General features: G+C 40.0%; 1 protein-coding gene across 2 annotated transcripts in view; it reads right to left on the bottom strand.

Annotated features, from left to right (window-relative positions):
- Positions 1–13,785, bottom strand: part of atrnl1 (attractin like 1) — a 720,322-nt gene that overhangs the window by 449,476 nt on the left and 257,061 nt on the right. For both annotated transcript variants that reach the window (XM_033033944.1, XM_033033942.1), the window contains exons 20-21: positions 12,769–12,862; positions 56–108 (exon numbers count right to left, since the gene is read on the bottom strand). In XM_033033944.1, the coding sequence (XP_032889835.1) occupies positions 56–108; positions 12,769–12,862 (147 nt within the window). The remainder of the gene's footprint in view (positions 1–55; positions 109–12,768; positions 12,863–13,785) is intronic.

Genomic DNA, 13,785 nt, shown 5'->3' with positions numbered 1-13,785 from the left:
TTACATGATCTCTACCCAACCCAGAAAAGTCTGAAAGACAAACCAAAATACTTACAATAGCAGGTTCCTTTGAGTGGGTTGCCGAGGTAACGGTTATCCGATTCACACCTAAATAAAAAAGAAATCTTCAAAAAGTTACAGGGTAGAATATAATCAAATTTTAACCATTTGATGCAAAGCACATACAAAATCCAAAGTATTAAATGGATCTTAAATTCCATCTCTTGCAATTCTTATAGGATGAGCATTGAATGCATCAAAATCCTGATGTGAACATTCAAATGATTTTTTTTAATTAATAAAAGTCTTTTTAATTTAAATTATGATTTGACGATTGAATGCCATTGCAGGTTTAGTTTAGTTTAGAGATCACTGCAGAAACAGGCCATTTGGCCCACCGTGTCGCACTGACCAGCGATCCCTACACACTAACACCATCCTACACACACTAATTTACAATTTTTACTAAGCCAATTAACCTACAAACCTGCACGCATTTGAAGTGTGGGAGGAATCCAAAGATCTCAGAGAAAACCGAGATCATGGGGAGAACGTACAAATTCCGTACGGACAGCACTCGTAGTCTGGGTCGAAACCGGATCTCGAGCATTGTAAGGCAGCATCTCTACAACTGTGCCACCGTGCCACTCATTCGTGAACCTTCCAACTTATTAATGAAATGGTATCAACATTTCCGAGCCTCGTGAGCCAAGGAGGCTGAATGGTGACCCCTTAGAGGTTTAGAAAATAATCAGCAGCATAAATATGGTAGAGAGGCAAAGCTTTTTTTCACTTTGGTAGGGAAGTCTAAAACTAGAGGGCATAGGTTGAAGGTGAAAAGGGAAAGATTCAAAGGGGATCTAAGGGAGTTTTTCAAATCAAAAGATGGCAAGTATTTGGAATGACCCACCAGAGAAAGTGTAGGAAGGAGCTGCAGATGCTCGTTTACACTGAAGATGGACTGAAAAAGCTGGAGTAACTCAGCGGGTCAGACAGCATCTCTGGAGAAAAGGAATAGGTGACGTTTCGGGTCGAGACCCTTCTTCAGTGGTGAATCTGTGGAATTCTCTGCCACAGAAGGTAGTTGAGGCCAGTTCATTGGCTATATTTAAGAGGGAGTTAGATGTGGCCCTTGTGGCTAAAGGGATCAGGGGGTATGGAGAGAAGGCAGGGATAGGATACTGAGTTGGATGATCAGCCATGATCATATCGAATGGCGGTACAGGCTCGAAGGGCCGAATGGCCTACTCCTGCACCTATTTTCTATGTTTCTATGTTTCAGACTGAGAGCCAGAAGAGAGGGAAATGAGAAGATGGCAGATGCAGTTACAATTCCAATATTTTACAGAAAACATTTGGACAGGTATATAGTATTGAGGGAAACAGACCAAACAGGGCCTGCGTCTCAGCTGTAAAAATGAATCTATTAATCTAATGTGGTTTTTTTTCAAATTCTAGATTTATTTAGTTACACAAACTAAGCTCTCCAGTTGCCATGATAGATGTAAAACCCATTCCTCCAGATCAATGTCTCAGATACAAGTCCAGAAACTTCACCCTGAAAAGTAGATTTAAAGGAAGGAATTTAGAGATAGAAAGAAAAACACCAAGGGATTAAGTTGGAGTTTTAGACTCTGAGGAGACAGAAATTAAAAATCTGGGCCAAGCACAGTCGAGGTAGAGGTTAATTATACATCATGTTGACCACTGTTGGAAATAGGAAGTCAGTAATGAAATTAAGTTTTGTCATCCAAGGATTTTAGAAGAGACATAAGATTTGGAATTAGATGCACTAAACAATAGGGGTCAGCAAAAATCAAGGAAAGAGTTGGCAATGATAGGATTAAGACTATCTTGCTAGCACTCAGAAAACCATCATAGAAAGGAAGATCCGTTGTGCTGGAGTATCTCAAAGGGTCATGCAGCATCTCAGAGAACATGGGTGGGTGACGATTTGGGTGACCCTTCTACAGACTCACAGAAATCTATAATTGAAAGCATTAGAAAAGTTCCACTATGAAAGTACGTAAAAGATTTTCAACAAAATGGTAAAAGGACAGTACACAGGGCCACCAGTGCATTTTACAGGGTTAGTTTTGGATCGTTGATGATGCTTGGATGTTTGAAGCTTAAGTCATGATCTATTAAAGCAAGAAGATTCAACATCAGTGAACTGAATCTGTTACGTTGTGCAGGAAGATAATGGGATAAGGAACCAAGTCATGTACATTCTAGTGGAACTGAAAACAAAAAGGTTTAATTTAGAAATATCTCAACTAAATTTCAATGTTTAAAAGTTGTTCTAAAGCACAATGAAAATCATAGTCAATAATATTATTGGGGAAAAAAAGTTTATCTTAACCAGATGTGGAAGTAGAAACCGCATTTTAGAATAATGTTGCTCTTTACTGCAAACAAGAAGCGAGTCTTGTACTGATAACGTGCCATAGAAGTATGCAGCCAATTTGGTACTTTTTAGACATAATAAGGGATTGTAGACTGATTTTTCCCAAAACAAGCTTACAAAAACATTATTCTTAAAAAATATCATGACTTTGATTAATATTGGCCATGACACCAGGAATACTGACAATGCTTTGTTTTTCATAAGTGTTGTGAATTCTTTAACTTCATCTCAAACAGCAAGAGGATTTGGCTTAATTTCAAACCAAAAGATAGCACCACAAATAATTCAACACTTCCTGAGTTTTTCCGATGTAGTGTCAGCAGGAGTTTATTTCTCACTCTATTCTGTGAAATGTGAATTAAATCAACTCACTGATTCCAGAGGTAAGAGTTATTACCAACTGAAGGCTTAGTTATCTGAGGAACGTGGAGATCACTAATGAGCTTTGGGACACGTGGAATTCCGATCCTTCAGGCAAGGTCTAGTTCAGTACACAAGATAACACCTGTGCCAACATTATCTGCATAGCTAGAACTATTAGACAGGTACCTATAAGGATAGAGATTAGTGATAGGTGGCTGCTATTTCCCTTGTTGTCCACTAAAAAAATGGAGGAATGAGATTATTTGATTGTTGAGTGAACAGTTTATTTCATTGGCAAAGTTCTTGAACGATATCTGGCAATAGAGTTTGGTGGCTATTTATTGTAATGTCAGATACCTTGCTGACAAAGTAAAATTGATCTGTAGCTGACATCAATAAAAAGTGTCATAATGTTATTTTTTTTTAAATGCTTATGTGAAATAGAAAGGCTAACTCTCATGCAGCACTGCAAACATTACTTGAATATTAGACTGCTTTCAGAAAGAAAACATTTGAACAATCCCACCTCAGGTCATGTGTAGCGAGGAACTGCATATGCTGGTTTAAACCGAAGATAGACACAAAAAGTGACGTTTCAGGGCGAGTCTGAAGAAAGGTCTCGACCCAAAGCGTCACCCATTCCTTCTCTCCAGAGATGGTGCCTGTCCCGCTGAGTTACTCCAGCTGTTTGTGTCTATCTCCACTTCAGGTCATGTACCTTTCTCAGAATTTATCTTCATTCAGCATTTAATTTATTAAAGAACTGCAACATTAGCAAGCGAGTACAGTAATTCACTTGGCGTATTTTCAGCAGTCATGAGTTTATAATTGTTGGTCCCGACTGCCCCATCTGCAGTTTCCCTCTCTCCCTCTATTCACTGATCTATGAGCAAAAATATATATACATCATCTTAGACAGGAGTTGCTCCCTTTGACCAACTTGGCTAGCATGTTTTACTTGAAATACAGACTGATGAGAGAACTAATTAAAATGTGTTAAAAAAAATGGTGGGTATAGAGAAGGTGAATCTAAAGGATCGACTTCCCATAGTGCTAGCTCAGTGACAATGGGGCATGATTTGCCTGGTTAACACACTAAACAAATATTTTATTGCTGTGTCTCTGTGCAGGGGTCAATAATAAATCAATATACAAATATAATTATGGAAAGATTAGAGGGAACTTTTATATTATTTCAAAAATAAACTTTATTCCAAATAAAAGATATGCAAAATAAAAATTGCAAAAACTCTTCATGCCTTCTCTACACATTCAATAGTATCATACTCAGTAGTGTTTGCACCTTTTTTAAAAAACAAAACACCCTTGTCACTCAAGTGGCTGCCCCCCTGGGGTGATGTCCCTTCCCTTGTTTGAGTGCTGCTCCCACCAGACTGTGCCCCTCAATGTCCAGCAGGAGAAGGACCCTCGTCAGTGGTCCACCCCACAGAGACATCGCGTTGATTACACCAAGCTTCAGTGCGTCCCCCAGCATGTACTCCTGCAGTCTGTACTCAGCAACATTCCCTGGCAGACATCTCGCTTTGACGGGAATCCAACAAGTTTCTTGCAGATCAAATCAATGAGTCAGAAAATATAATGCAAAGAGCAATGGGAGTCTTGCAATTGCTGCCTAAAGGGGTAACAGAGGTAGAATCTCCCTTCATATTTCCGTGGTGCTTGGGTGAGCACTTAAGGAGTTGCAGTCTCTCAGGCTGGGATGAGAGAACTGGGATGGGAGATGAATACAAATTGCTCCATTTTTATTTGGACGGACATATGGATCAAATGGCCACCCTTTGTAGGGTTCTTTTCTAGGATTCTACAGCATGATTGACTACTGCACTCCAGTCCACTCCAACTTTTAATTGGGTTTCCATTTCCCGATCGAAATCATGTTATACTGAATTCATAATACAAATCGGGTTACCCAATTCATCAATTGCATTCTAATTAACTCACTTTATGGAAACAAGCATTAAAGCAGAAACAGTGGTACACAAAATACGCACAAGAGATATCTAAAAATAAAATGGTTTTGGATTTCTAAGTTCTGCAAGACAAATAAACAATGAAAGTAACAGGATTGAACTTAAGTTATGTTGGACATCAGAATGCCAATAGTTGGAAAAGGGTACCTAATGTTGGTACTGACATCCGTTGATGAAAGGGTGCAGTGGAAGCAACACAAATAATATTTAAACCTATGGCCCTTAATTTCAGGATAAGCTAATGTTTTTTACATTTTGAAGAGAGGTATCTTCAGGGGAGAGATGGTTAAGGGGCTGTCCCTAATTGCGGCGACCTAATTGGCGAGTTTAGAAGTGTTTAGGAGAGTTTGAAAAAGTGTAATGTTGAAGACCTCCTTCAACTATGTAGAAGACCTCCTTCGACTCTGTCGAAGACTATCTTCGACTAGCTTCGACTTGCTTCGGGAAAATTGGACACCGAATAATGGAGAGTGAAGACGACCTCCTTCGATCTCCCTTCGACTATGTTGAAGACTATCTACGACTACCTTCGATTACCTTCGACTACCCTCGATTACCTACAAATAACATGCCGACCTACTATGGCCTACCCTGATTAAACCTACGAGTGAAAAAAAATATCGATTTATTCCATGGCGACCTTTTTTTTACCCGCGGGCATTTTTCAGCATGTTGAAAAATACGCCTAGGACCTCGTGTCGACCATGCTGCAAGTATGAGTCGAGGGCAAACTCTTCTGAACTCGCGGATTAGGTTGCCGCAGTGGGACAGCCCCTTAAGACTTTCCAACATTTTTAAATTGGCTGCCCATGAACATAAGGCAAAAAGTAAAATGTATCCAATTGAACCTCAGATGATTAAAACAAATACAATTATTCCCATATAAAAATTTGGTATGCGGTTACAGTGTGCATTTTTACTGTGTGTGCAGTTGCAGTTCGAAAGTATTCAGCATTTTACACTAAATAATACAAAGTGTAGCATGGTCTTCATTATAGTGTCTCGTTTATTCGTACGACTTATTGGTTATCCAGTAAAATGTTGCGTAACACACATGGAAGCACCAGCAAACCTTGAATGGAGAGAGGAACCGTAGTTTGTGGGAAGCAAGAATGAAAAATCTCACAGGAAAAATAAAGGTACTCAATGCAATGTATTTAAATTCACGGAGGCGGTTTCTTCATCAAAGCTGTTCTCATGGAGCTAGTTGGATTGCCTTTTCCAGGTTGGGTTGGGATGGGGGGGGGGGGGGAGGTGAGAATTATTCAAGTCTAAAATTGTGCAGGTTATATTTTATCATCCTTCAAAGTTTAGCACCTATTGCACCTGTGAGACGAGTAGATAAAACAAATCATGTATTGGAGGCACCTGTGGGTCCTATCCATGTAAATTTTCTGCTAACACTCCCAGGCTAAATTCAGTCAGTTTGTTAGTCATCTGATGGTAGAGAAGTTACTGAATATTTAATTAGAAAATATATGCTTCCTCCATAATTGATGACCCGCTGACAAAACTGTTGGAGCATAGGGTTTTGCATGCTATTCATGCGATCACAATTGTGTTCATCATTAATTTCAGGATTTTTGAAAGCAGGGAAATATCAATCATACGACACAATAAAATCAGCATGTGAAGAATGCCAGATGTCCATCTTCAAAATTCATTGTTTCAAACAAAAATAGTGCCGTCTTGGAAATTATATCTTCAAGTAAATCAGCTGTTGATTATCTTTGTGTCTGATGACTTTTTATCCTAATTCCATTAACCATTGGCAAGGCACAGAGAGCACAAATAATTAACATAGGTCAAGAAACTATATAAACTATATATTTGGAAAGACACAAAAAGTAACTGCCAAAGATAATTGATCCTGGCCTAACACATACATATTTTATGTGCAGGAAAGAACTGCAGTTGCTGGTTTAAATTGAAGATAGACACAAAATGCTGGTGTAAGTCAGCAGGAGAGGCAGCATCTCTGGAGAGAAGGAATGGGTGACATCAGGTCGTGACCCTTTTTCAGACTGATGTCAGGAGAGTGGGTGGGACAGAGATAGAATGTAGTCTGAGGTACTACTGAGGTCTGAGATCCCCACCTGCTTTAAGAGGACATCAATAATACCAGTGCCCAAGAAGAGTAAGGTGATGTGCTTCAACGACTATCGACCAGTGGCATTAACATCCGTGGTGATGAAGTGCTTTGAAAGGTTGGTTATGGCGCATACCATCTCCGACCTCAACAAGAACCTCGACCCACTAGTTTGCTTTTCTCTCTCTCCTGTTTGTCATATCATACTATGTTTGATTTGACATATTCTGTCGTGCTGCAGCAAGTTAGAATTTCATTGTTCTATCTGGGGCATATGACAATAAAACACTCTTGACTCTCGGCACACTGTTTCTGACTACATTCTATCTCTTTCTAGCTCAGTCCCTTGACGTCAGTCTGAAGAAGGGTCTCGACCCGAAACGTCACCCCTTCCTTCTCTGCAGAGATGCTGCCTGTCCCGCTGAATTACTCCAGCATTTTGTGTCCACATATATATTTTATGTATACGATATTAAAAACAAAACGTTTAAAACAATCCAGAGCTCAATAATCTTTTGAAGCTGGTACTTAATTAAGAGAATAATTTATTGTTTGGAAGGAACTCGACCTGTGAATGTGGATATGGAATGAATGTGCACCTAAGGATGTTCAGAAAAAGGGTAAGGTTCTTTATCATAATGATTAGTGCAGCATGGTGAATGTTATTAAAAAAGTAAATGCAATAAGAAACATTTAATAAATTTAAAAACATGGAATTAATAGATCATTTATAAAATTGTGAATGGCACATAAAATCAGTTTAGAAATAAAGTAATTGACAAATGGAACATTTTCAAGTTGGAAAATGGCATCTCAAAGTCAATTACCTTAAAAGGTAAATAAAGCTATTACAACCAATGTAGTTAAGTTTAGAAATGATGAAAGACAAAGCAAATACTGTTCAGCACATAAATTTGGAGATTCTATTTTATGAGAACCACACATCGAATTAAACGTGGAGAAGTGCTGATAAAGCAAACGGCCAGAAATGGAAATGTGTGCCAACTGGAAGCAATGCATCTCTCAGTAAAATTAAAGGATCTGAAATTATTGTGGATAAAAATCAAACAATTAGTTCAGAGGAATAGGCAGCAGAAAAAAATTGCTAAACATTTTGGATAGTTGTAGTACAGAAAGTGAATGCAAATCAAGGTGCTAACGTTGATATATTAAGCATTGATTAGACTGTGATTAGATCCCACCTGTACTCGAGGGGCCCCGTATTGCATTAATAATAATAATGTTTTACAACCTAACATTAAATGAGCAAATTACAAGAGTAACAAAGGTATTTGTTACAAAGGGACGGGTTACACCTTAACTGGAGGGGGACTGACGTTCTGGCAGGCAGGTTTGTTAAGGCTACACGTGTGGGTTTACACTAAACAGTGAGGGGGACGGATTGACAAATTGGGAGTATAAAGATGGAGTTAAAGGGGAAGGGAGTACAGGAAAAGTTACAAAAGACTCCAGAATCATGGGAAGGAAAGTTTGAGAAGGGATAAGAGAGTAAGGCCAGGGCCAATTGTGTGCGGTGTGAGAGGGGAAGTGAATACCGAGGTCAAAGTGTTGTATATGAATGCACGAAGTATAAGAAATAAAGTGGACGAGCTTGAGGCTCAGTTAGAAAATGGCAAGTATGATGTTGTGGGAATTACAGAGACATGGCTACAAGAGGGCCAGGGCTAGGAAATGAATATTCAAGGGTATACCTCCTATCGAAAAGACAGACAGGTGGGCATAGGGGGTGGGGAGCCCTGTTGGTGAGGAATGAAATTCAATCCCTTGCAAGGGGTGACATTGAAACAGGAGTTGTGGAGTCAGTATGGATAAAACTAAGGAATTGTAAGCGTAAAAAAGATCCTAATGAGACTTATCTACAGGCCCCCAAACAGTAGCCTGGATATAGGGTGCAAGTTGAATCAAGTTGAAATTGGTATGTCGTAAAGGTAATGCTACGGTTGTTATGGGAGATTTCAACATGCAGGTAGACTGGGAAAATCAGGTTGGTACTGGACCCCAAGAAACGGAGGTTGCGGAGTGCCTCCGTGATGGATTCTTAGAGCAGCTTGTATTGGAGCCTACCAGGGAGAAAACAAATCTGGATTTAGTGTTGTGTAACAAACAGGATTTGATAAAGGAACTTGAGGTTAAGGAGCCATTACGAGGTAGTGACCATAATATGGTAAGTTTTAATCTACAATTTGAGAGGGAGAAGGGTAAATCAGAGGTGTCAGTGTTACTGTTGAACAAAGGGGACTATGGAGCCATGAGGGAGGAGCTGGCCAAAGTTGACTGGAAAGATACCCTAGCAGGGGTGGCAGCAGAACAACAATGGCAGGTATTTCTGGGAATAATACAGTAGGCGCAGGATCAGTTTATTGCAAAGAGGAAGAAAGATTCCAAGGGGAGTAAGGGGCGACCGTGGCTGACAAAGGAGGTCAGGGACAGTATAAAAATAAAAGAGAAGTACAACGTAGCAAAGATGAGCGGGAAGCAAGAGGATTGGATAATGTTTAAAGAGCAACAGAAGATAACTAAAAAGATGATACAGGGAGAAAAGAAGAGGTACGAAAGGTAAGCTAGCCATGAATATAAAGGAGGATGGTAAAAGCTTCTTTCGGTAAGTGAAGAGGAAAAAATTAGTTAAGACCAAAGTTGGACCCTTGAAGACTGACAAAGGTGAATTTATTACGGGGAACAAGGAAATGGCAGATGAGTTGAACAGGTACTTTGGATCTGTCTCCACTAAGGGGGACACAAACAATATTCCTGATGTACTACTGGCCAGAGGATCTGAGGTGACGGAGGTACTGAAGGAAATCCACATTATGCAGATAATGGTGTTGGGTAGACTGATGGGACTGAAGGCTGATAAATCTCCAGGGCCTGATGGTCTGCATCCCAGGGTACTTAAGGAAGTGGCTCTAGAAATTGTGGACGCATTGGTGATCATTTTCCATTGTTCTATATATTCAGGAGCAGTTCCTGTGGATTGGTGGGTAGCTAATGTTATCCCACTTTTTAAGAAAGGTGGTGGGGAAGATGCTGGAGTCAATCATAAAAGATGAAATTGTGGCACAATAGACAATAGACAATAGGTGCAGGAGTACGCCATTCGGCCCTTCGAGCCAGCACGCCATTCAATGTGATCATGGCTGATCATCCCCAATCAGTACCCTGTTCCTGCCTTCTCCCCATATCCCCTGACTCCTGCCTTCTCCCCATATCCCCTGACTCTTTAAGAGCCGAATCTAGCTCTCTCTTGAAAGTATCAAGAGCACCGGCCACCACCGCGGTCTGAGGCAGAGAATTCCACAGATGGCACATTTGGATAGCAGTAACAGGGTCTGTCCGAGTCAGCATGGATTTACGAAAGGGAAATAATGCTTGACTAAGCTTCTGGAATTGTTTGAGGATGTAACTAGGAAAATGGACAAGGGAGAGCCAGTGGTTGTAGTGTACCTGGACTTTCAGAAAGCAATTGATAATGTCCCACATAGGAGATTAGTGAGCATTGGGAGTAGAGTGCTGACATGGATAGAAAATTGATTGGCAGAAAGGAAAAAAAGAGTAGGGATTAACGGGTCCCTTTCAGTGACTAGTGGGGTACCGCTAGGCTCGGTGCTGGGACCGCAGCTATTTACAATATACATCATTGATTTAGATGAAGGGATTCAAAGTAATATTAGCAAATTTGCAGACGACACAAAGCTGGGTTGCAATGTGAACTGTGAGGAGGATGTTATGAGAATGCAGGGTGACTTGGACAGGCTGGGCGAGTGGGCTGATGCATGGCAGATGCAATTTAATGTGGATAAATGTGAGGTCATCCACTTTGGTAGCAAAAACAGAGAGGCAGGTTATTATCTAAATGGTGTCAAGTTGGGAAAAGGGGAAGTACAACGGGATCTGGGGGTCCTTGTTCATCAGTCAATGAAAGTAAGCATGCAGGTACAGCAGGCAGTGAAGAAAGCAAATGGCATGTTGTCCTTCAGAACAAGAGGAGTTGAGTATATGAGCAAAGAGGTCCTTCTGCAGTTGTACAGGGCCATAGTGAGACCACACCTGGAATATTGTGTGTAGTTTTGGTCCCCTAATTTGAGGAAGGACATTCTTGCCTTTGAGGGAGTGCAGCGTAGGTTTACAATATTAATTCCCGGGATGGCAGGACTGTCATATGCTGAGAGAATGGAGTGGCTGGGCTTGTATACTCTGGAATTGAGTAAGATAAGAGGGGATCTTATTGAAACATATAAGATTATTAAGAGTTTGGACATGCTAGAGGCAGGAAACATGTTCCCAATGTTGGGGAAGTCCAGAACCAGGGGCCACAGTTTAAGACTAAGGGGTAAGCCATTTAGAATGGAGATGAGGAAACAGCTTTGTTAACGTCGTCTTTTAAAAAATAGCATTAAAAAAAAAATACAGTATTCATGGTTCCTGTGTAAAATGATTATATTTTGATAGTCAGTATTTATGGTGACCTTACAATGCGAATGACGAGACTGCACAGGACTGTGCAGGGAAGGATTATTTTCATTGGAACAAAGGAGGCCAAATAAAAGTATACCAGATTATGAAAGGCATAGATAAGGGAGATAGCCAAAATAATTTTCCCATGGGAGGGCTATTGGTTTAAGGTGAAAGAAAGGAATTTAAAGGTGATCTCAGGAATGTTTTTTTTCTGCAGAGACTGGTTGATATTGGGAATGTGCTGCCAGAAGAGCCGGTAGAATCAGGTATAATTAGTACATTTAAGAAGCATTTAGACAGACACATATAGTTTGATACAGCGTGGAAACAGGGCCTTTGGCCCAACTTTCCCACACCAGCTAACATGTCCCAGCACCACTAGTCCCTCCTGCCTGCATTTGGCCCATTTACCTCCAAACCCGTCCTATTCATGTACCTGTCGAACTGTTTCTTAAATGTTGGCATAGTCCCTGCCTCGACAACCTCCTCTGGCAACTCGTTCCACACACCTACCACCGTTTGTGTGAAAAAGTTACCCCACAGACTCCTATTAAATCTTATCCCATTCACCTTAAATCTATGTCCTCTCAGTGACAGGTAATGCATTGAAGGAAACAGTTCTAACAGAGCAAATGGAATTAGTGTGGATAGGAAAAAGGGTGAGAATACGTGTGGTTCGTCAAAGGGTGAGAATGGGTGTGGTTCACCAAAGGGAACATTTCTATGCTCTATGACTTTATGGTTCAAACATTCAATTAAACGAGTACCTGAACAAGATATTGGCTTGAAACGGTTACATTTCACAACTTGTTTCATTCTTATAACATGGAGGCACAAGGATCTGCACATGCTGTTTCACAAAAAAGACACAAAGTACTGGAGTAATACTGTGGGTCAGGCAGTATCTCTGGAGAACATGGATAAGTGACATTTCAGGTTGAGACCCTCTGAAATGTTGTCTGAAATGTCGCCAATCCATGTTCTCCATAGATGCTGCCTCACCCTCTGAATTACTCCAGCACTTTCTGTCTTTTTGAAATTCATATAACGATCCATTTCCATGCAACTAAACTATTTTTTATTTAATTCAAGATATACTCCATCAAATGGCAGATATATTCACCATTTGGCTTACTCGGCAAAGAAGTAGATACATTTATCAACAGCATTGAATGTGAATTTTTTTGTCCATTGAACAATGACATGCCAATTTTATCTCAATTTTAACATTTTAAAAACACATTCCTATGTCGCTACATCTACAAACATTTAATTATCATACCACACAATACTAAAGCATTGACCTGTACTATTATTTATTTTTCTGGATATCTCATGACTGCATCAGATTTAGATCACTGATGCTTACAAAATTACTCTATTATTTTTAGCACAGCAACAGAAAGAAATTAATATCAATCAAGGGAATTGCAAATACTCACAATTGGCACTGGTCTCCCTTGATTCCTTTTGTTGTGCAGAAGCAATTTCCTTTTTGTGCATGACAAGCGTTTGCATGTCCATTACATTTGCAAGCTGAGAATAGAGAGGCGCTGTTAGAAAACATCCAAGAAACTAGAAAATATAGACGTAACGGGAGTTAACCCAATTGTTCAGACAATGGAAATGTCAGGAATGAAACTTAGATAATGAAAGTTTAGACTAGATTAGATTAATTGGTAATTATTCCCCAGATCTACAGTTGCGAGTATTAAAAACAGTGTTTGATTTGTAGAGTATCACGCGGTTTTTAAACGTACAAACCACTGAAGAAGTTTGATGTTCAACCACATCTTGTTCTTGAACATCCTGCTATCTTACTGCAGGAAGCGACTGGCAGAGATCAGGAATAGCTCGCAATTGTATGGCCTTGCACAGCTATTTCAAAGCAGCATTTAATAGGTGAAGTTGATAAAGCTCACAGGGCTTCGGGATTGTCTATGAGTTTCACGGAAAAGGGACGGCTCATTCAACATCTTTGCTAGCAATCCAGGAATAAGGCACACCATGCTGACACAATTTAATCCAGTGACCCACTCAGTCTGAAGGAAAGTTTTGCGTGTCCATTCCCTCCATAGATGCTGCCTAATTTACTTTATGTTTTGCTCAAGAATCCGGCATATGTAGTTCCTTGTGTGCACAACTCAATCATTGCAGTTTCAAAACATATCTTGCCCTGCTCTGTCCCCAACCTGCTATAGTGTGGAATATGTGACAACATCTCCAGGAATAGCTGGTTTATGTAAACTTTATTGTCCAGGCTTATTCTTCTTGCTTCGGAAGCTTTCTCTAACTAAATGAAAGTTGCTTATTGAATCAATGGTCATTTTTATGCATGAAATAAAATCTTTTCAACAAAACTTTAGAAACTGCTCTGCTAACATTTGCTGAAATTAGAAATATTTTGCTACAAAGTGCAAGAAAACTATTTTTACTGAGCGGCACAAAGACATTTTGGA

Source organism: Amblyraja radiata, chromosome 15 (genome assembly GCF_010909765.2).
Source record: "Amblyraja radiata isolate CabotCenter1 chromosome 15, sAmbRad1.1.pri, whole genome shotgun sequence".
Lineage (NCBI taxonomy): Eukaryota > Metazoa > Chordata > Chondrichthyes > Rajiformes > Rajidae > Amblyraja > Amblyraja radiata.
This window is presented reverse-complemented; position numbering and strand designations above follow the sequence as displayed.